Source organism: Aptenodytes forsteri, unplaced genomic scaffold, assembly GCF_000699145.1.
Source record: "Aptenodytes forsteri isolate BGI_AS27 unplaced genomic scaffold, ASM69914v1 Scaffold210, whole genome shotgun sequence".
Lineage (NCBI taxonomy): Eukaryota > Metazoa > Chordata > Aves > Sphenisciformes > Spheniscidae > Aptenodytes > Aptenodytes forsteri.
This window is the reverse complement of record NW_008795137.1, coordinates 32,746-54,534: the sequence shown is the minus strand read 5'-3', so window position 1 is coordinate 54,534 and position 21,789 is coordinate 32,746. Positions and strand designations below refer to the sequence as shown.

General features: G+C 35.6%; 1 protein-coding gene across 1 annotated transcript in view; it reads right to left on the bottom strand.

Moving 5' to 3' along the window:
• The window catches only part of QKI (QKI, KH domain containing RNA binding), a 104,678-nt gene that overhangs the window by 64,395 nt on the left and 18,494 nt on the right, over positions 1-21,789 (bottom strand). Inside the window, exon 3 of the mRNA XM_009278459.1 lies at positions 10,939-10,989. Within this exon, the coding sequence (XP_009276734.1) occupies positions 10,939-10,989 (51 nt within the window). The remainder of the gene's footprint in view (positions 1-10,938; positions 10,990-21,789) is intronic.

The window sequence follows — 21,789 nt, the reverse complement described above, 5'->3', positions numbered from 1 at the left end:
AACAGGCCCTGCTAAAATGTTTGCCGCCATCTTTTTTATAAGCCCCCTTGAAGTACTGATAGGCTGCAATAAGGTCTCCCCAAAGCCTTCTCTTCTCTAGGCTGAACAACCCCAACTCTCTCAGCCTTTCTTCATAGGACAGGTGTTCCATCCCCCTGATCATTTTCATGGCCCTCTTCTGGACCTGCTCCAACAGGTCCGTGTCTTTCTTATGCTGAGGGCTCCAGAGCTGGACACAGTACTCCAGGTCAATATCAAATTCCCTTGAAAGAAAATGAAATACCAATAAAATCTGAATGCAACAGTCTTCTTGATTCCAGATTATCTTCAGACAGCTTTTTGAAAGGCAGTACCTCCATTTTCTGAATCTCGAGGTACATAAGATGTTTTTAAATGAAGGCTTAGACCAACAAAACCTAATCTGTGAGAGCAGACACATTCTTCAGAGCATTCTCTAATCAGGAAATACAGACAGTAAGTTTATTTCAACTCATGATTCAATACCATTCATTAGCAGTCACTAATTAACTTCAAAATAACCTGCAACTGTTCTAACAACTTCTGCATAAACCTATCTGCCTCTAAGTTTATGAGCATTATTAATCAGCATAAAGCTGATTCTGCTATTCAGGTTTAGATGGAGAAAGGCTGACAAAAATAAGCATTCTTTCAGCTACCTTAGCATCAAGCAGCACCTATACACCATATAGGTATACACACAGAAACTAAATTACTCAGTTTACAGAGTCTTAATTTACTTTAGAAGTTTTATTTTACCAATCATTAACAGGATGTTAAAAACAAAACAGAAAATATATCCAGAATAGACCAGTTTTTATGAACTAGTTATTCCCCCCCAACCTAAAAAGGTATTTCTTAAAGTAGGATTAACATGTCAATAACATCATATTTTACTATATAATACTATTAAATTTACTCTTTTAAGTACATAAAAATTCTTCTGTATGTCTCAGTTTTTACTTAAGCATTATTCTAGTTGTACTATATTTTGATTTACCATTATATTTCTACCCAGGAGGAAGACTAGTACACCAAGGTACTAGCCTTGCTAACACATGCCTCTCTATTCCACCTGAAAACTTACCAAGGTGTCTAAAACTCTGCTAAAGTACATGCCGAAAGGCAAAATAGTCTTACTTAAACTGAAAGTCTAATGCCTGTTTTTCATCTAGGATTCTCAAACTAGGAGAGTTGAAAGTGTTGACATCTAAAAGGACCTAACCTAAGACACCTTCCAAAACTAACTCAAGGCATGGCAACTTCAAGAAAATTGTTTTAAGAAAGAAGTTGCAACTCCAAGAAAATGCAATGTAACAGTCCAACGGTTGGTACGTTGGTCCAGGAAATGACAATCAAGATCCTAGTACCGCCTCAGCCAAAAATGCATCAACATCACCACACTGATGTTCCAGGAGTGCCCTAACATCAGGCCAAAGAAAGGCAGAACAAGGCACTTTCCACTTCACCCTTTTTGAAGGCAGATCACTGCCCAGGAGAGGAGGGGAAAAAAAACCACAAAACAAATGCACGAAGCGCTGGAGGCATCTTTAGCCCAATGATACAGGACATGACCAGGAGGTGGGTTCCTGTTCTTTTACTTAGGACTGGAGGCTTTTTGCAATTGTGAATGATTAGGTAATATAAATATAAAACGAAGTATAAATAACACTTTGAAGAGAACCTTTATTTCCAACTTCAGGGTGAGCCTCTTAGTTTTTGCTTTTTCCATTCATATGAAACTTTTACTTTCATCTGTGCAATGAACACAAAAGATGGAAAGCATCATCAGAGCCTATGGTTTAATGATTTGGGAACTTACGGGAAATACCTGAGCTGTGGGTTCACATTTCTGAATACTTACTCTATTGTTTAAAGAAAAGTGCTACCACTACTCCTCAGCTGTATTTAAGGGAAAAAAGTGTCTGTTCATTGGTTTCTCAGTCTTCTAGTCTATACAGTATAGAACTCCAGAATATTTATTCAGCGATTTTTTTTAATAGTCAAAAAAAAACAACAAAAGGAAAAAAAAAACAAACAAAAAACCAATGCAAAACACTGTTCTTGACTGCAATTTGAACCACCGTTTACAGCATACTGAATTTTGAACACTGCAATCAATGTAGTTAGTCACTAGCACGTGTAAAAGTAAAAAACATAAAACAAATGATGTTTTTGTATTCAATGGAGAACATGATCAGCTCTTAGGCTGGTAGTATAATTTTACACTTTTTGAAACATTTTCTTTCCTCTTTTGAAACACTATCATGTAACTTTCATCAACAGCAACTGCCTCAGATAATTGTGGCATCTGTCTTTTCTGAATTTCAGCCATTTTTATTTCTCTAATCTGTGTTTTATTTCCTCTCTGCCTTGCTTAGATTTGATTGCTGCTTTGCATAGCAAACCTGGTCAACACATGAACACTCCCCTCCTCAATAACTTAAGTGTTAAATTGATCCATTTGTCGGTTAAGCGCATCCTCAAACACCTGTGCTCCGGCTCTTCTATGACAGCTCCACATATAAGTGATGTTGAACAAACCATGAGGGTCAAGAAATAACAAAATAAAACCACACTTTTCTTCAGGTGCTATTCCTGCTTAATTAAAGCATGAATTCCAGCAATTTTCACTCATTTATGTTAAAAGTCTAAGAAACAGACAAAGCTACATTAATTCATACATAGTTTGTTAAATTTCTTTTTTATATATAATTAGGAATAAATGACTTTTTTTTTTTATTTCAGACTGAATTTACAGCACTGTTAAAGAAAAGGAGGAGAAGGAAATACAAAGAGAAAAAAAATGTAATAGCTAAGTGACCTTTTGGAGCTATCAGAATAAATAGAGCTGCTTACACCCTGCATTTTAATGTCAACATATCCACACTTCTACTTTCCTAATCTCGATTTGCCTATCACTTCCAGTGTCCAGTGACTCAGCCCCTGCTTGAAAATCCAACCATTTTGCTTTTAGTGTTTCCTCAAGGATGGGGCACATATATTCCTCATATATATATGAAAAATAAAAGATATATCAATAGGGATTTCTCTGCATAAATCTTGTTGAAAGTCTTAAGGGAGCATATTGTGAAGATAACTTTGTAAAATGACAATATAGTCATGTCAACCCTTCACTTTTTTTAGTTACAAAATAATTGTAAGCTTTTAAGAGAACTACTCCTCCCCATTTTCTCATGCTGTTAACATTTACAATAATACGTGATTACTAACCTCAACATCTTTTCAGAAACTGCTTAACACTTAGTAAGAAAAGTGAAATTTCACTCCAAATCTTTGCACAAAAGTATACGAAGATGTCACTACAGAACATTTTTAACAGAAACTCAGACTGAACATGTTAACATAACCTCAGTGTGCCAAGAAAATTGAAAAGTACCACCTCTTAACCCACAATGTAATAGACAAGTTTCAGATACAGTTATAAAACTGCACAAAACTGCAAGCTAAATTTAAGAAAATCAAAGGGAAAACTCTTCCCTATTTCCCTCCCCCCAAAAAAACAACTGAAGTAAAAAAGAACAGATTCATAGTTTTTACTCTTTGTATGCACAAAAAGTTAAGTGACCTCTGTTTAAGAATATGAACAGTTACCACTGTTTCTTTCAAAGCAGATAACTTGTAAAATAACACTATTTTTATAGTAATATGTTGTTAGCTTTATTTTAGGACATTGTGATCTTTAGGCTTTTACTATTTGTCAAAGCAACAAAAATAAGAGACTCATGACTCAAACCAAACATATCTAGGTAGTAGTTAAGCTTCAAATAACTTCCCTAGCCATAAACTGTTCTTGCTCAGTGAAGTTTAAAAAAATTAAAAGAGATTAAACAAACTTTCATCACGTCTGTCTTTTTAGATTGGTTCAGAGGCAGGTTGGGGAGGGGAAAGGGTAGAGGAAAGGGAATAACCTTAAACTTTAATACTTTAACCAGGGACACTTCCAATAGCACTTTACTGCTGGGCTACAAGAACGTGGCAAAATGCAGGAAAGAGGCCGTGCACAGAAAAGCAAAGTTGTTTTTCCTGCCAGGGCCAGGCTGACATGGTTGCAATGCCAGAGCTTTAGCTCAAAACCTGTATCTTACACTGCCTGGGAATGGCTCCTTCTGTTCTGGATAAATGTGTAAGTTAACAATAACTGTGAGTTTTGACAAGAACATGCACAGTCAGACTGCAAAAAACAGAGGTGGGGGGAGTAATCAGTGTTACAACACATCTCCTGCATAAACTTAAGGGCTTTGCGGAACCCTGACCTTAAAGAAAACCAGGGTGTCAGCACTGGTATGATTACATCTAATATTTTTCTTATTTCCCCTTTCTTATTTCAATCCTTGGGATGAATCTACCTTGAAGATTTCCTCAAAGATGCATAATGAAGAGCAGGTATCTGAATCACTCCTGCTTCCTGTAGGTCTGCAGGGATGGCAAGAAGGTTCACATGCCTAGGCAGCTAAATGCTATCCTGAATAATGAGATTCAAATCACCTCTTATGCCAACAAGAAAAAGTAGCACTAAACATAAACCAAACTTTTTCATAAGTGGTTGCTTAAATGAATATTGCCAGCTTTAGACACAATGTCTGTGCTTATAATTAGAACACTGATCTTACATAGTCACCTCAGAGAACAAAACTCTCCCGAATCACAAGTCAGAACTATTCTGAGTTTTCTCGTACAGAAGGGTTTCTTCCTTAGACTTCAGTTCAACAACAGAGCTGAAATGGTAACTGCTCACTCCCACCAAAACAGGTGGCTCCACATCTTTCTCCTTCCTCTTGGCTGCCTGCAGAGTCCTTCCCTCTTCTTTGCACCAGCAACAGCTCTCACTGGGCCCTTCTAGAGCCAGTTTAACGCAGCAGCAAACTACTGCTGTCAGATTAGGTTTTGCCTGTTTAGCAAGCTGAACTGGCTCAGTGACACATCCCACAAGCAGCAGACTAGGCACAAAGGAGGGCACAGGCATATCCCTTTGTAGGAAGCTGCCAGCTGTCAGTCATGCCTTCAGCAGGCTGCACAGCCAGCCCAGTCCCTCCCCTGCCGCACTAAACCACTCACAACAGGGGGTGAAGATGAGGGAGCCCCGTGCTCTGACTGCCTGACTTGCAACTCTGTAGACATGTTGGGCACTTATCAGTGCTGCTTACGTCAAATGTAATTTTACTATAATACATCAATTGCTATTTAAAAGTTAAGTATTCTGAAAACTCAGTTTCCACTCACCTCAAGTTAGGTGTGCAAAGCAATCAACATTTTCCACTTTAAATGTTACATCTCAGTTGCTTACCTGAGAAATGAACATACTGTGTCCCATTTATTTAAATAAGGGTGTGGCAAAGAAAAAAAACACTAGTCACTCACAGCATAGTGATTAACTCCAAGGAAAAGTTCATTTATGCAAAAAGGTTGTAACTACCAACCTTAATTCTAGCATCTTCTAATTTGAATTTGCAATCTCAACACTCTTCTTAAAAATGTGTAATTTCACAGGAGACATCAGCTGGGTTTCAGTGGCCCTGTTTCCCCGTTCATCATACAGCAGCACTAATGCTGCCCTATTGCATAAGGCTTTAAAAAAAAAAAAAAAAGCCTTTTGTAATCACTTAGGAGTGCTTTCCACTAACGAATTATATAATTAATATGTGACTCAGTTATTTGCTCTCTCTCATTTCTTTACACAGTGATTTCTCCCACAGTACTAAGTTCTGGAATTTTCAGATTTACAGAAGTGTTAGAAGGATGCCTTGCATTTTGGTTTAGAGGAGTGTGACCAGAAATGATGCTCAAAGTTATTTCTGCAGTCAGCAGGCCTCATGAAACTCTGTCTATTACAGAAGGGCTTTATCTTAGTGACCAGGTATTGCTAAGCAGATGACTGCCCATGGTTCTTATCCCACTGCTTAGATGGTGGCTTGCTCTGCTCTAAATAGTGGCCCCCTCTACAGTCCGTGGGTCTTCTGGAGAAGATAAACAATCAAATTCATTGACTAATGTAACAAACTCATTTTCCACAGAGTATTGTTGTTAAACAGACATTATGCTACAGGTGGCATAAGTTCGCAGCATGTTACCAAATATATTGTGTTGTCCAGACAGGGTAAGAGGTTCTTTACCAGTTGGAAACAACTGAAAAGCTAAATTTCAGGGTCACTCTAATCCATACACTAACTGATTTGCTCCATAGCTAAAAAGCTCACCAGTTAATTGCAATGTTTTTATTCAGGTTGAGCTTCCATTCATACAGGTTTTCTGAGCTTTTGTTTTTCCCTCTTTTTTTTTTGTTTTGAGGAACGGGCTATGTGGGCTTTGTGTTGTCTGCTTTGGATTCATACTATGGTAATACTTCTAAGCACTGCATAAATAGTGTAGTATGTTGTTGTCCATGATTTACTCAACTTTTTCTTCAACGGTAACCCATAACAAGTAGTACAGTACTGAGTGGAACAAAGAATATAGCATTTCTATAGCATTTTATACAGCATTACTGCTAAGACTGTTAGGTTTTAACACATTCAATAACAACAGTCTAGCCTTGTATTTTATTTCTATTCTCTTATTTTTTCACTAAGCTATTAAAACAGCAAGTTTACTCTAAAACTATAATAATTTAATCTTATGGTGATTACACAAGCATATATTTATATATCTTTGGTTTTTAATCATTTTACTCCCTCTTCCTGAAACAGTTCTCTTCTTTCCATATTTACTCAGTTGCAACAATTACAAAACAAATTTATTTGTAAACAAATAACCCAGACAACAGTTCAAGACAAACAGAAAGTAACAGGCAAGAAACTAACACAAATTAAATAAAACTAACTTCTACTTTAAAAATAAAACAAAATTTTGTTATAGAGAATAGAGAAAACTCCCCAAATTTGTCACTGAGTACAGAATTGTCAATAAATATTAGCTAATGAACTAAAGTTGAGTCCTTGAAAGAATTCAGAACTACTGCCTCAAACGATCTCAGCACATAAACTTCCCATGTATTTATGACTGAAACCTTGCACACAGTCTGTAATTATATTGTTTTATTGCAGCAGTTGCCTCAAATCCTTGCTACAATTATATGGGATTTGACACACCCAAGTTACCACCTAGATAACTCAAAGTGTGACCACTGTTCCAAACCTTCTTTATAACTAATTTCATGCAACAACTCTATTGATTAGAATGACTGCAGAATGAGGGGTATCCAGCATGTGGCATGTGTACTCAAGGCTAGATTAAAATGTAGTAATAGTCATGCCAGTTAAAGACTGTATAGCTGAGTGCCAGCTTGGCACTGATATTAAACCGCTCTTAAGAATACCGCTGAGAATATATTAGGGAAATCTTTCCTACAGTACAGAGATGATGGATATTCAGGTTGGTATCCCCTTTTACCTCTCAGGTGACATCAATACAGTGATAAAAAAATACATCAGTAAGCCAATGGGTAGTTCCCTTCAGCAGTACTACTTTAATGATTCATAGGAATTAGAACATTGCAACCCCCATCAGTACTCTCTGGTGGCTTTCCCAGAGAGCTCTCTGGTCCTTCACTGAATCTGTCCTTAAGGTTGGGGTTTGGAATTCTTTATTTGCTTTCTACACTTAATGAGCTGAAAACCACAAATTTTTCAGTTCATTTAAAATACTACACACCACCATCAGTTCATTATACAGGATGTGTGCAACACATTTAAAATAAAAACCTTGTGAAAATATTTAATAGGAAAAAGTAATTTTAAGTGAAATTATTGAAATAACATTTCTGTAAAGGAGTAATGATGAAAAAGTATTTCTGACACTTTTTAAACTCGAAAATAAAGTGTAATAAAACCCTTGCTCATTACATAAACACAAAAGAAAGTGAAAGCTATTCATAATTTTAATTCAAAGTCAAATATCACAGTATTTTCATTGCATACAGATATACTGGTCTTAGGAGAGACTGTCTAGATATACATCCTTCAAGATCACATTCAATTAGCAGTCCTACAACTGCTGTTTAGGAGACATCATCATCCTTCCAAAAAGACGTCCAGTTTCACATGAACTTTCTGAATCCCACAAATTTTGGTAAAATGTACAAAAACATTCACCATTTTTAAAAAAATCTCATTGAATAGTGAATCTGCTGACATTTTCATTTGCAAGATTTTGAGTAAAAGCGAGTGCACAAACTGAATAAAAACTACAATTAACCAAATTATCACAGCTCCACTGCAAGTCACTGTAGTGTGAAAAATTAAGACCTATTTAATTATACAAAATTTCAAGTTCTGCGTTTTCAACACAGTGCCCAAAGAGAAGCATGGGTGGATCTAGCTGTTTCCCTCAGCTAAACAAAAATATTAATAAAGAGAGAAATATCATGAATAAATACTGGACAGATTAAAAGAAAAACAGAATGTCCTTACAGTATGAAGCTACAGAAGCAAAGTAAATCCTTGATGGGTTAACCAAGTCTGAAGACATTTAAAGTGAGTAATTTTTAATAGATTCCAGTACATTATCAGAAGCATGCAAAAAGTTATTAAAAAAATTAACTGCTTCTACTCTTCAGAATACAAGTTCCAAACTTGTTTTGTTAAAATGTCCGTTATATACGGTTTTAGACTGCATGTTTATCTGCCCACACAAAAATCAAACCAAAGTTTTACAGTTTAAATTAATATACTTCTGAATAACAAAAGTTGAAGTAAGATGGTAAGGCTGGGGAGAAAAGGTCATTATGTGCCTGCCTGCCTTACGTTCTACAGTGGTTTCATCCATCTTAGAAAATAAGACAGCATTGCACAGGAATTGAGGACAAAAATAATTACACGGTCTGCTCACATCCTAGAGAGATAGCTAGAAGAAAGGTGGCTTCCTTCATTCTAAATGTTTCCTACTCTTCAGGAAAGCACAAGCATAATCCCTTTGTTCAAAATGCATTTCAAACAGATGACAAAGACTTACTGCTGGCTGACAGGTGCTGACCTCCCACTTCCTGACCTGGCCACTTTCTTTTTCCCATCCTCTCCCTTCTCAAACTGGCACAGGTATTAGTTTGGGTCAATACAGCTTATTGACTAGCAAAATTTTTTATCTCACTGAACTATACTCTCACATTAGCTGACCAAAATCTAGCTTCTTTCCTGTCCCTATTGTAACCCTCTAACATGGAATAGCACATTTCCCCCCACCTCCCAAAAGAGAAGTTGAGCAAAACTGTCCCAAATACATGTAATCCTGTATTGTTATGAAATGATGCAAATTGTCTCTTTTTATTGATAATAAGGAAGAGGAAGGTCCAAAAAAATAACTAGTTTCCTAACTGAATGGGTTTGAAGAAGGTTCTTTACAAAGCACTCAAAGAAACTTGGTAAGAATGACCAGCATCAGCATGCCTCGTCATTAATATTCTCCATGTTGCAATTGTAGGCTGCCAACAAAATTAAAACATCTCTAAGTATTCGCTATTACATTTTAATCTTTGCACTGTATTATGACTTAAGAATTCATCCAGATGTGTCACAAATGAATTTCACTACTTTCAAACAGGAAAAAGACGCCAAAAACACTGAAAAATTCCAGCCCTTCCCAAAAACCAGCTGTGATATGTCAAAGAACTAAAACCCACGTGTACAGTTTCACAACTTCGCTTCCCAGTTCCCAGTTAGCACCCATCTAGTATCATTCACAGTCAAAAAACTCTGGCTGTTTCAAATGTCTGCATCTTTAAGTAAGAAAATTAAACACAGCAAAAAGTTCATTAGTGGTGGAGAGAACAGGTATTTAAAGCCTGTATGTTCCATATTTTATGTCTAAAAAACGAGTTGGGGACCCTGCATTTATCATCTGAAGATGTAAAAAGCATCATTTCCACAGCATACCAAGAAGCCACAGTCATCCAGTTCAACTAATCCAAGAGCAATTACTGCACTTTGCCTAAGGCCTGTAGTCCCACAACAAGTTTAAGCTATTCTAAGTCGGCGCTGCTAGTCCCACCTTGACGTACTGAAGTGCTTGTGATCCAGTTCATGGTTCTCAAAAGCAACAGGAAGTTTCCAGCTTTAGTTTTCAGCTGGCTTAGCACTGAAGCAGGTCATCATAGCCATTTAAATCACCGGTAACTGTCACAAAGAAGGGAGAAAGTATGCCTGTCCAGGGCTGTGCCAGTGGTACTGAACAGCAAGTATTGAATTAAATTGCCTGAAGAGCAGCCCTGGAACTGCAGCCTGAGATACATGAAGGAGTCAAATTTCCTGATGAGCAGTAGCACTCAAGGCTGACTGATTTTTAAAACTTCAGCAATACAGGTGGATAGTTCCTTCCTGTACCTCCAATACAGCCTTCACAAAAGAGCAAAAATACTAATTTAAGAATACCAGTGATACCTTCAGGAGAAACTCAACATGAGCTCTCAGAAATGTCCCAAACATAGAAATAATTACAGGTTTAGACCCAGTACATAAGAGGTTGTTGAATTGCCCTTAGTGAGAATGCTGAAGAGCCGATTTGAACACCAGCAGTTGGGAGGTAGCAAATATTAGCCACTTTTCTTTTGTTGTTAAAAAGAAAATCACTATGATGAACCACGTAACACAATTTACATTTTGAAGATAGGTTCAAAAGAAAAAACTTCAACAACTATTATCACAAAAACCTTACTAATATTAAACTTGTATATTTTTTACACCAATTAGGTATTGCAACAGCATCTAACTGATGTGAAACCTGTCAATAATCAATAAAAGCTTAAATATATTTTTCTTAAATATATTGTTCCTCACATCAAGCATACAAAGCAAATTCACCATCTAGGGAAGGGGGGTTGAGATTCTTTTTCAACCAGGGTCTCCTCAAATTATAGGTGATTTGCAAAAACTTATTGGAATGTTTACAAGAAGTAAAACATTTACTTGCCTCTACCTCCAAAACTGCTGGATCATGGTTGTCTCTGCTCTTAAAGGAGACCTGAAAAGCAAAAAAAAATTGGGCTTGTGCCCTATTTTGCTTCTTTAAGATGTTTAAGAGAGGCATGAAGAGTTGGAATTAGGGTTTTTATTTTATCCTATAATGGACACAATTTATTCCTTCTTGTTTACACTTGAGATTGAAATCCCAAGAAGCCATAATATAAGACAACCTAGTTAAGGGAAATCAATGCAAGAATCAACAGAAGTCAAGTCACAAAAGAAAGAACAAACTTCAGTTTTCTTCCCCTCATCCCCACCTCCTTCAAGTTCTCCTTCATTTCAGTGATGAATAACACAGAATACCTTTCCAGAGTTAAGTATTCCTGTACTATCACTACTGGTGATTTGCACACAGTTTTATGAATTAATATTATACATGCTAAAAAAAAAAAATCAGCTAGAAATTTGATTGAGGTTGTATTTTAGAATTTTAAGATAAAAAGCAATCAGGAAAAAAAGCTCAAGTCCTTTTCAGGATCAAAAACAAAGTTTCAAAATAGCAAACTAAGTAGAAAAACATTTTTTAGCAGTTCTTTGCAAATGGAAAGAGTGAAAAAACCATGAGCTGGCTAGCTATAAAAGGGAGACAAACATGACACTCTCTTCCACTACTAACATGCCTGTAAGACAGTTTGTATGTATGCTATAGTGATGCAGTTATCAGAACATAAAAGCTGCTGCAATGGTTTTTCAAAAAAATAGTGCATTTCATCTGATAGCATGAGGCTAATTAATAAAAAAAAAAAGAAATTAAAAGTCAAATTCATACAGATGCAAATGAGCAAAGAGGATAGCTTATGAGCAAAGAGGATAGTTTATTTTAACTAATACCCAATTACTGTTGGGGCAACCATAATAGCTCATTAATTTTAAGCGAGATGGGATGGTACCATGTAATCCATTCAAAAAATGGTTTAAAGCCCTTTCTCTATTCCTTTCACCCACACTTCAACTGTGTAATTACTATATATGAAAGAGGAAAGTCCAATTTTTTTGGTAAATAGGGAAGTTAAAAATGTTGCTTATGAAAAACATGCAGTCATCAAGAAAAACAAAAGCAGGATGCCTAAACATAAGAAAAAAAATATCCAAAGTACATTAAAGTACATACTTAAAACACTATTATGAGAAGTTATGCTGTCTTTAAATTATGTATCACAGATAAACTACACTCAACCAGTACAGGGTTGTAATCAATGTTTGAAGTTAAGACAAATCAGTGAACTGGCTGAAGTTCCTCATCACTACACACATGGAATGTGAACTTGCTGAAATGCTAAACCAGCATTAGACAGCGTCGACACCCTTCTCTGACAAAAGAGTATTTTATTTTGATATACTCAGATAGGAACACCTGCTGATACAAGGTACAGTTTAATAAGTATTTCTTTCAGGGACAGCACCGGCTTAAGCAACTTACTCAGATAATGGGACTTCTGCACAAGAGTAGGTCAAAGACCTGGGCATCTTCACCCTAGGTATAATTCCCCAACTTAGTTCTCTGTGTATTACCAACAATTATAATGTTACTTCTCCAGTTGCAACAAGCAGCAGGCACCGATTCAAACAGTACTGGCACTGAATTAAATGCTCCAGTGGCATAATTCAAAGGTGGGTTGTTTTGGTCTGGTTTTCTGTTGTTTTGGGTTTTTTTTGGGGGTTGGGGTTTGTTGGGTTTTTTTTTGGTTTTTTTTGTTGTTTGGTGTTTGTTTTTTTTTTTTTTTTGGGGGGGGGGGCAGTGTTTGGTGCTTTTTTTCCTTCCACAGATGAACTATAAGCAGAGAATAGAATTAAAAAAGTAAAAATTTCATCTTTCTTAAAAATACTGAACATAAAGTATTAGAAATTAAGTCAAAACTAAGAAAATCAAGTTTAGTTGATTAGAAGAGTAACTTAGAGGTCTACAACGCATAAGATTCCAGGATCATACACAAGATTCTTGTTTCAAAGCTATGAAGAAAAAATTCAAAAAATTATACCATTTTCTCCTTTTTGTTGAACAAGAATCCTTTTCATCAAAAACTTGTTACTTTATTGGGTGAAATTAATGGTGAAATAGCAAACTAGGAGTAAAAACATTTTAATGCAGTCATGTATCTCATATTATGGAATGTGAAGGTGAAGTTTAACTCTGCAAGTAAAGTTTATTTAACAACCAGCTATCACTGAAAATAGTGGTCCTAACTCTGCTACTGCCCCTGAGCTGCCCCTGCTGCTTAGACAATTGTGCAGGGGCCAATTTAAGAAACTCACAAACTCAATTGGCTCCTGAGGATGTACGTGAAACAGTGGGAACAGATGTCCTAAGGCTTTTAATGGGAACTAACCATTAATCAATCCAAACATAGTACCATACCACTCACAGAAAACCTTCAATAATTTGTGATAGCAAGAAGATTTTGTCCTTTGAGGACTACTAATATGATGAACTTACAGAGCTCAGGCATTACTCTGCTTAAGAGTGTGCGAGCCTCTTCAATCTTGCCTAATTTGACAAAAATATAAGACCCTTTGAATTAAATTCTGATTTAAGGATATTTGTGGTTATTTCAACACCCATTATATCATCCACTTAAAGAAAAGTGAGTTTATACTGTGTTGAGTTCACTTTAAGATTACCAAACATACCAGTGACAGAAATATCTTACTTTTTTTAGTAAGGTTTTTAATACCCTTTTTACTATGCAACATATCCTACCCATGCAACTATTTATCTTGATACCCCTCCTACCTATGCAACTATTTCATACAAAGCATTAAAGCCCATTTAAATGTTATGGAACAGAAGTAGTGACTAAAAGACTTTTGAAAAGAACTGAGAATTAAATCAAAGTATCCCAAACTACCAATTTCAATGCTATTCTCCACAGTAACATACAGTAATCTGAAAGAAATTTATCTTCTGCTGTAATTTACAAACAATGCCTACACCATATACCCAAAGTTCTTGCTGTAAAACCATATGGTCTCATAGGAAAAGGCACCTTCACTAAAAAGTGCTCAGAAAAATCAGAAAAAATTATCAGAAAAAGTTGCTGATAGGATTTTTTTTTCTCTGTTAGTAAAGCATGTTTTAACTATTTAACAAACTACAGTAATACTCAACAAGAGTAAAAACAAAGTTTTCAGTGCAAGTCGTGCTCAGCCAAGCATACACAGTATAACCTCCATATCCTCCCTGTTCTACCCCCAGCCCTTACCCTGCAGGCAGGGTTAATAAGACGTATCCCACTTTTCTAAGTAGAACGTCACGTTATCGTAATGTGGATAATAAAGTCTGAAACCACTGCAGTAAAATTTTAGTGACTAAACTGACTTAGTAGACAATATACAACTACTTAACACACCAGCACTCGAGCTCCACAAGGCAAGAAAGGGATACATTGCAGTTGCAGTGTATGCAAAGTAAAAAGGAGGCATAGCTCGTCTTCCATGAAGAAGTTAAAACAGATCAACAGGGTAAAATACACAGACAAATCAATGGATGAACAAAGCACTTAAAAAAAATAAAAGCTGTCATCTTTGAGACATGAGGTGACTCAAAGCAAGATGCGAAATGTTTTTATTTGGGCACATTCATGTATATATATATAAAAACTGTTGTAACAGCTTTCTCTAACATAATACAATATGCAGGATAACTTACCTATTAGAGTTTTAAGTCACTGCCCCATCTTAGGCAGGAGGTGTTATTCCAATTCTTTACTCTGAAGATACCAACGAATAAACTCTTAAATCTGATAATCAAATAGTACATAAAAATGCCACACAAAGATTCAAAAACACAGGCATGCAAACAGGTTTTCCTCAATATACATACAGAAGTATAGGCACTAAGAAAATAAAGAATTAAACTAAGAAATAAAGTTTGCACTGTATATATTCACCGAGTCCGAAGAGCAGCTGAATTAACTCTGAATAAGCACATAACATCTGAAACTCCAGGCACAGAAATAACTAGTACACAGCTCCATACTGAGCTTTTCCTTAGTGCATTTCGAATGTATCCCTTCCATAAGGGGATAAGCATGGTTTTTTTTGTGGTATGTAGACAACCACACACAGTCCTGTTAGCTAAGTCATCCCAGGATACTGAAATCCATGTGTTCTGCAAGTTCTGTATGTCCTAAATGTCCACCCCCACCTCCAAGAAATTACGTAGCTCTTAACACTATAACCACTATAACTGCTGGTATGAAGACAGAGTGAACAGACTGGAATTCAAAGAAGTGGTAAAGTATCTAATTTGATACATATGAAAATTACTCTTCTCAGTTGCAGAAAGGAGGAAACTGTTTATCATCACAGAAAATGTATTTGTAAAAACCACAGATAAATCAGCATTTATTAATATGTTTAGGAAAAAAAAAAGCCTTCTGCTACTGTTGTCACTATTTTGTGGAGACTTAACACCTTATTCTCAGTTTCCTGCTGATCTCTCAGGCCTGATCTTGTTCATCTCACCAAACTTGCTGCAGAATTTAATTTCCCATTGCCTATTAGTGCGATCATGCCTCACTTCCTTTTTCGTCTTTAAAAATCCTTCAAGACAGTCTCAAATTTGTCGCACAAGTGAACATACTTTACTTCTTTTCTTAAAACAAACAAACAAAAAGTCTCCAAAACCCCTGCTAAGCCTGTTTAAATTAAGAAGTTTATCTAAGCTAAGCTAAGGCTGGTAACAAGACAGACAACAAAAGCCTAGCACTCTAATCATTAAAACTTGTTGCTGAATACTCTTCTTGAATTCAGGATTAATGAGGCATTGGCTACTATAGAAGTGCCCTGTTCACAGTATGACCAAAGCAATAGTACGTAATATAAAAAAAAACCAAAACAACTACACAATTAAAATTTGAGTTCTCTGAGATTACATGTAGCCAAACCATACTGCAGCCCCAAAATTTTAGCTTGATCCTCACCAATAAACTATTTTCACTTTAGCATATAAGAATATATATATGAAGTCCATGATGCACAAAGCCGGATATGGGGGAAGAAAACCCTTCAATTCAACCTGATTGTAGAACTGCTACATACAGAGAGAGAGAGAGAGAGAGAATGAGAGTTTGTGATTTATATAAAACTTTGATAAATTAAAAGTTCCATTATACTATATTGAAATTTTATTCAGTACATCTTACTGTTATCCCTCTTTTTATACCTAAGCTTAACGCCAAGTCATTTTTTTTTCCCAATTTTAGAGACTTTGACCAGAAGGAATCATCAGGATGATCTAATCTGGCCTCCAATATATCATAGGCCATTACTTTTCAACAGAAAAAGAACTGCTCTGACAGTAATCATTACAAATTGGTTTAGAGCGTATCCAAGGTCATCATAACTTGACTCCACTAATACATGGAATTAAAGTTTGTTTCTAGATGGATTCTTCACATTTTCTTGAAGAGAATTCTGAATCACTCAAAGTCTGATTTAAAAAAATTCTTAGCTTTGAGGCACAGACATTCCAAGGGCTAAATGGTAAATTCTCCTTACTTTCTTTCACAGTGGATTTTGAATTTGTACCACTTAGAGAATCACATTCTCCTCTCAACTGTCCAAATGGCTAAGAAAAGGGAAAGAGGGGATAAAGGACATCAATATCACCACTATCTACTTAAAAATCTTATGTAGTTGTGCTCAGAATGACCTCAGTAGACAGAATACTTCAAATTCCAGATGCATGCAAGTACATTGTTATGCAGCTAAAAGGTAGAATTACAGATATGAGACATGCTCTATAGATCCCAACCATAAATAAAATATTGTTCACATTATCAGTGGTTTAGTTGCTGATCGTACATAGGCAGGATCTGAGCCTGCTGGAAATTATGATTCATTGTGTACATCTGCAATAAAAACAAGTTTTATGACATGCTTTCAGCAGTACTGAGAGAGAAAAAAAACCATGTTTAGCAGGTGTATATATATTTCAAATCACAAGTACCATCAGCTCAGATTATGGGTCTGAATTTTCCTCATGTGGTATGTAAACCCCTGTCACCAGGATGCTTAACAGTGTTCTTCTGGAAGACTATTTGGAGAGCTGGAAGTCAACTCTCAGTTTCTAGATTTTTCGTGTCCTAAAGCTTCCTGGTAGAAGAAATTTGAAGGTTTTTTTTCAAAGGTTACCAAGAAAGTGAGCTTTTGCTATTTGAATAAGTGTATGACTTAACACAACATTTTTGTCCAACTTCAAAATGAAATTCAGGAAAAATTATTAATGGGGTGAGTGCAGAAAATTACCTGATCTGTTCATTCCAGCTGGCATTTTTCAAATGGGAAAAAAAAAGTTATGACTGGAACAGAGAATTTCCATTCAGTCTTAGACTTAGGAACCTCACTCTAGGGCACAATCAGATATATTGAAATTCCCCCCCAAAATGACTGCAAGTCCTAGAAGGATAATGAACGTAAAGGGAAAGCCTGCTTATGCAAAAAGGGTCTAGGAAAGGCAATTGCTAAAGGAGAAAAAGTTCCTTTACTTTTCCACATTTTAACACTGCAAATAATTTCAACAGAAATTTTCCTCTCTGCAACAAGATCCGCATGTAGAGATTATGTGACAATACAGCAGATTAATACCCATTCAAAACTGAATATCACAACATTATTTTTAAATTTTTTATATGGAAATAGTTAAAATTCTCTAACAGAAAACACATTAAATAGTTCCTCAAAAATCTAACTGAAATGCATACTAAAGAAAATGCTTTAAAAATGATAGTAAATTATTTTCAAGTGATCAAAGTCAATGAAATGTAATCAGAATAATTTAGTTTAAACAGAAAAATCTGGTAGGCTCATTATCTTTGCTTTACAGAGAACAAAAAGTACAATATGTCCATTTAAGACTATTCGTTCTGCAAGAACATAGTCCTCAACTTTATTTGGGATTTTATACTAAATACTATCTGTGACTGGACAGTGTGGGTTGCAACACTCACCTACAAAGTGAAATGACTATTTAACGAGCACATCTGATCACAGGAAGCTATCTAATCACTGCAGAACCTAATCCTACATGGATGAGCCAACACAGTTATACTAATACTGTATTGCAGCACTGCTATGCCATGAAATAATTCTACTAATCTAAATGCACCTCAAATTCACATTCCACTTTTTTATTTTTACAGTGCAGAAGAAAGACAATTGGAAAAACAGTTAAAGAAATGGACAGAGATAGTTCCACTTAAAAATGCCAGATCATAAAACACCTTATCAAATTCTTATTTAATGCTTATCACTGTTTACTTTGTATGAAAGGGGAATTGTGTGGTGAGTAGGAACAAATTTACATTTATTGACTTTTGTATTATCTAAAGAAAATGTAATCAATAGTCATGAAAATTTATTGCTAATTATATGCAATTAAATAATTTAATGAAATTTATCACTTAATAGGCCCAGAAAAACATTTACTTCAAAAGAAAAGCAGACTACTTCAAAAACATGCCATTTATGAGATCTCATCTAAGCAAGGCTTTCTCCAGTTTCTTCTGTAAACCATGATTGCTAATTATATGCAATTAAATAATTTAATGAAATTTATCACTTAATAGGCCCAGAAAAACATTTACTTCAAAAGAAACAGAGACTACTTCAAAAACATGCCATTTATGAGATCTCATCTAAGCAAGGCTTTCTCCAGTTTTCTGTAAACCGCCATTTATGAGATCTCATCTAAGCAAGGCTTTCTCCAGTTTCTTCTGTAAACCATGATAAATTCACACAATTAAATTTTTTTTTTTTTAACATGACTTTTCACTGCAGTTTGCTTGTGTCCTGTGAGATCACAGAGTTCCACTACCAAATAAAAGCTACCTTTCTGCTCTTTAACAATGACACACTGTTTAGGTTTTCAACAAAAAAAGAAAATCTTGCAAGTTTTCCACACCATACAAAGCCTTTTATGGTATTGTTTTACCTGCAATTTTTTTTTTGTTTAATTCTAAGGTTATATCTAAGACTAGTCATTACTGCTAACCATTCAGTATGTGCAATATGCCATCTGAACAAACTTTATTAATTGTGCCTTATTTTTGCAGGCAACCAACCTTACTTTCTGCATGTGACCTCTATTCACCTAACAGTTGAAGCTCTGAAGTTCTAGTTGAATTACTACACATTGCCATATCTACTGAGATCTTCAAAAGAATTTTGTGTACACACTTTAAAGTTGTTACAGTAATTACTCCTTTTCACTTACTGTTTCATATATTTGGCCAAATTAGTCTAGCATCAAAGATTTAGCTTTCGCTCCAGAATAAACCTTAGAGCTTGTTAAATGCAGACCTTCCAAACTTTGTAAGTAAAGCAACCAAGCCATTCCTTAATTTCTTTGGATGAATGAAATAAAAAGGATTTAAGTGTTACTGTAGCAATTCTATACCCTTTATTTTCTACTGATGTATTTTATACATTTTCAATTTTAGAATATTCTTCAGAATTGCTACCTGAAGGAAACAAAGATCCACACAGATTACCAAGTCTTTCTTCTACATTAACTTCCTTGCCTTACCTGTTATTTCTGTTTAGATAAGCAAAAAATAGCTGCTACTTAGAGAATCCTATCTCAGACTGAAGGGTTCCCACCCAAAATACTACATTCGGTTTTGTCACATACTTAAGAAATCTAAGAGGAAAATGTTAAGCTGATTACAAAATCTTGCAAAATCAGATCTGAGGACAATTCTTTATAAAATCATAAATATCAACAGAAGCTGAGAAAACCAACAACGTTAGAAAACATGCTTTAAATACTTTGAATAGAAAAGCTCAGGCAATAAATTTAATTTTAAAAACCCCTCTTTTTCTAACATGTAGGCAATGCAGTAAAATTTCAAAAAGCAGTGAAATAAGGACCCATGGCAACAGATGCTTCACACAGAGGAATGACATGGAACAGGATAGGGCAAGCATCTTCCAAAGTTATAACTTCCACATTACAGTTAAGGATTCTTTTTTTACTGCTACTGTAGCCACTATTAGTAAAGCGCAAGATTTAAGAGTCATAACGAATTTAAAAACAAACAAACAAAAAAACCCCACCACCAAAACCTACCACACACCACCACACCAAAAAGACAAAACTCGTTTTTTACTGTCACTAGGTTCATGAAAAAAACCAAAGCTGCCTCCAAACAGCTGAAAAAATCCTGTTAATTTTCTTCACCTCACGTCTTCCTCACCAGATAAACGAGGGCATTATCACTGTTTAATACAAGTTTTAATTGAGTACTGTCACTGGTGGGAAGAAAAGCGCGGAACCACTACTTTCCATATCAAACAAAGCAGGTAATTAACAGCTATTCTGGCACAATCCCTTATCACCAAAATACACAACACTTAAGTTCTCTCAATGCCAATGCTTTGCTTCAACAAAGGAAAGCTGATGTTTCAGGGTCACATTCACTCCTTTAATACACAGGCATAAATTTACTGCTCAGTCAGACACCTATAATTAAACACAAGAAGAATATAATTCTAATATTCAGACAGGCTTGCATATGAGTGGGATATTTCCCCCTGTAAAGATGATTGCCTTTCATTTTTTGGTTTCAAGTAGCTACAGTTCACTTAGTTTTGATTACATAGCAATTAGATATGCAAATACAAGAGATCTAAAAAATGCTTTTTCAAATGTCAGATTGTAAGTAATCAAGCTTATTCTTTTCTCCTGTACACACAAGCTATTCATTAAATAGCTATTGTCTTAAAAACATTCCAACAGATTGCATTTATCAGGGTTTTAGAAGCAAATATGGGAGTGCACATTACCCAGAACACAGCTCATCAGGGAATGAAAACGATCTTACAATTAATTTAATATATACACGATAGTGGTTAACTAAGTTGGAACTAAATACCATATTCTTTGGGCACTTTTCCCACTACTGTTATTATCAATACCTAAGCTTACTGCATCTTCAAATTAACAAAAACTCATTAGTTAGTATATTTAATGATACGGTGTTGGTAATACATTCCACAGCTAAAAATGCAGAATTATTGAGTATCAGTAATTTTTTCATTATATGTTGAAAATACATTCATATAAAGAAAGTAACTATGAAAGCACGTGGTTAGTATAATTTTGGCAAGATATAGTATACATTATACATTCATATAAAGAAAGTAACTATGAAAGCACGTGGTTAGTATAATTGATATAGCCATTTGACACCCCCCCCCCCCTTTTTTTTTGGGCCCCCCAGCAGTTTTCTTTTACTGGTGGATCACTTTGAGGACCCACAGGTATGTTCTATTAGAAGTGCAGACTTACAATTTCACGCACCTAGATCACATACGTGAGCTTGGTTCTCTGTGACACATTTCATGGGGCTTCTAGAAGCAGCCCGCAGTTTCAGAGATACACTGATCACAGGATAAAATAGTGAGAGAGGATGTTTGGTGGCAGCTCTGAAGAGCCCAGAAAAGCAGAATTACTGCAATATTAGATGGACTAGTCTATAAAATATTGTTACCCACAACTATGGTCTGCCATTGACAGTTTGAAAGCTTGCTCTTGCAAAACTCTAAAGAAGCAAGAACAAAATGGGATGGGGCCAAGGGTTGGTTGGTTGTTTCTCTAAATGTTCACAAAATCACCTCCAAGCTAACAGGAGGGGAAAAAAGATCCCTAAAAGCAAGCCTGTGTTTTCAGTGACTCAGCAGTGAGGAAATGTACACTAACAAAGGAAGCTGACACAGTTCTTTCCTAAGGCTTAGCTTTCAAGCCAGGTAACTGAAGTAAATAAAATGCTTTCCTAGTTGATTCCATGATTGCCAA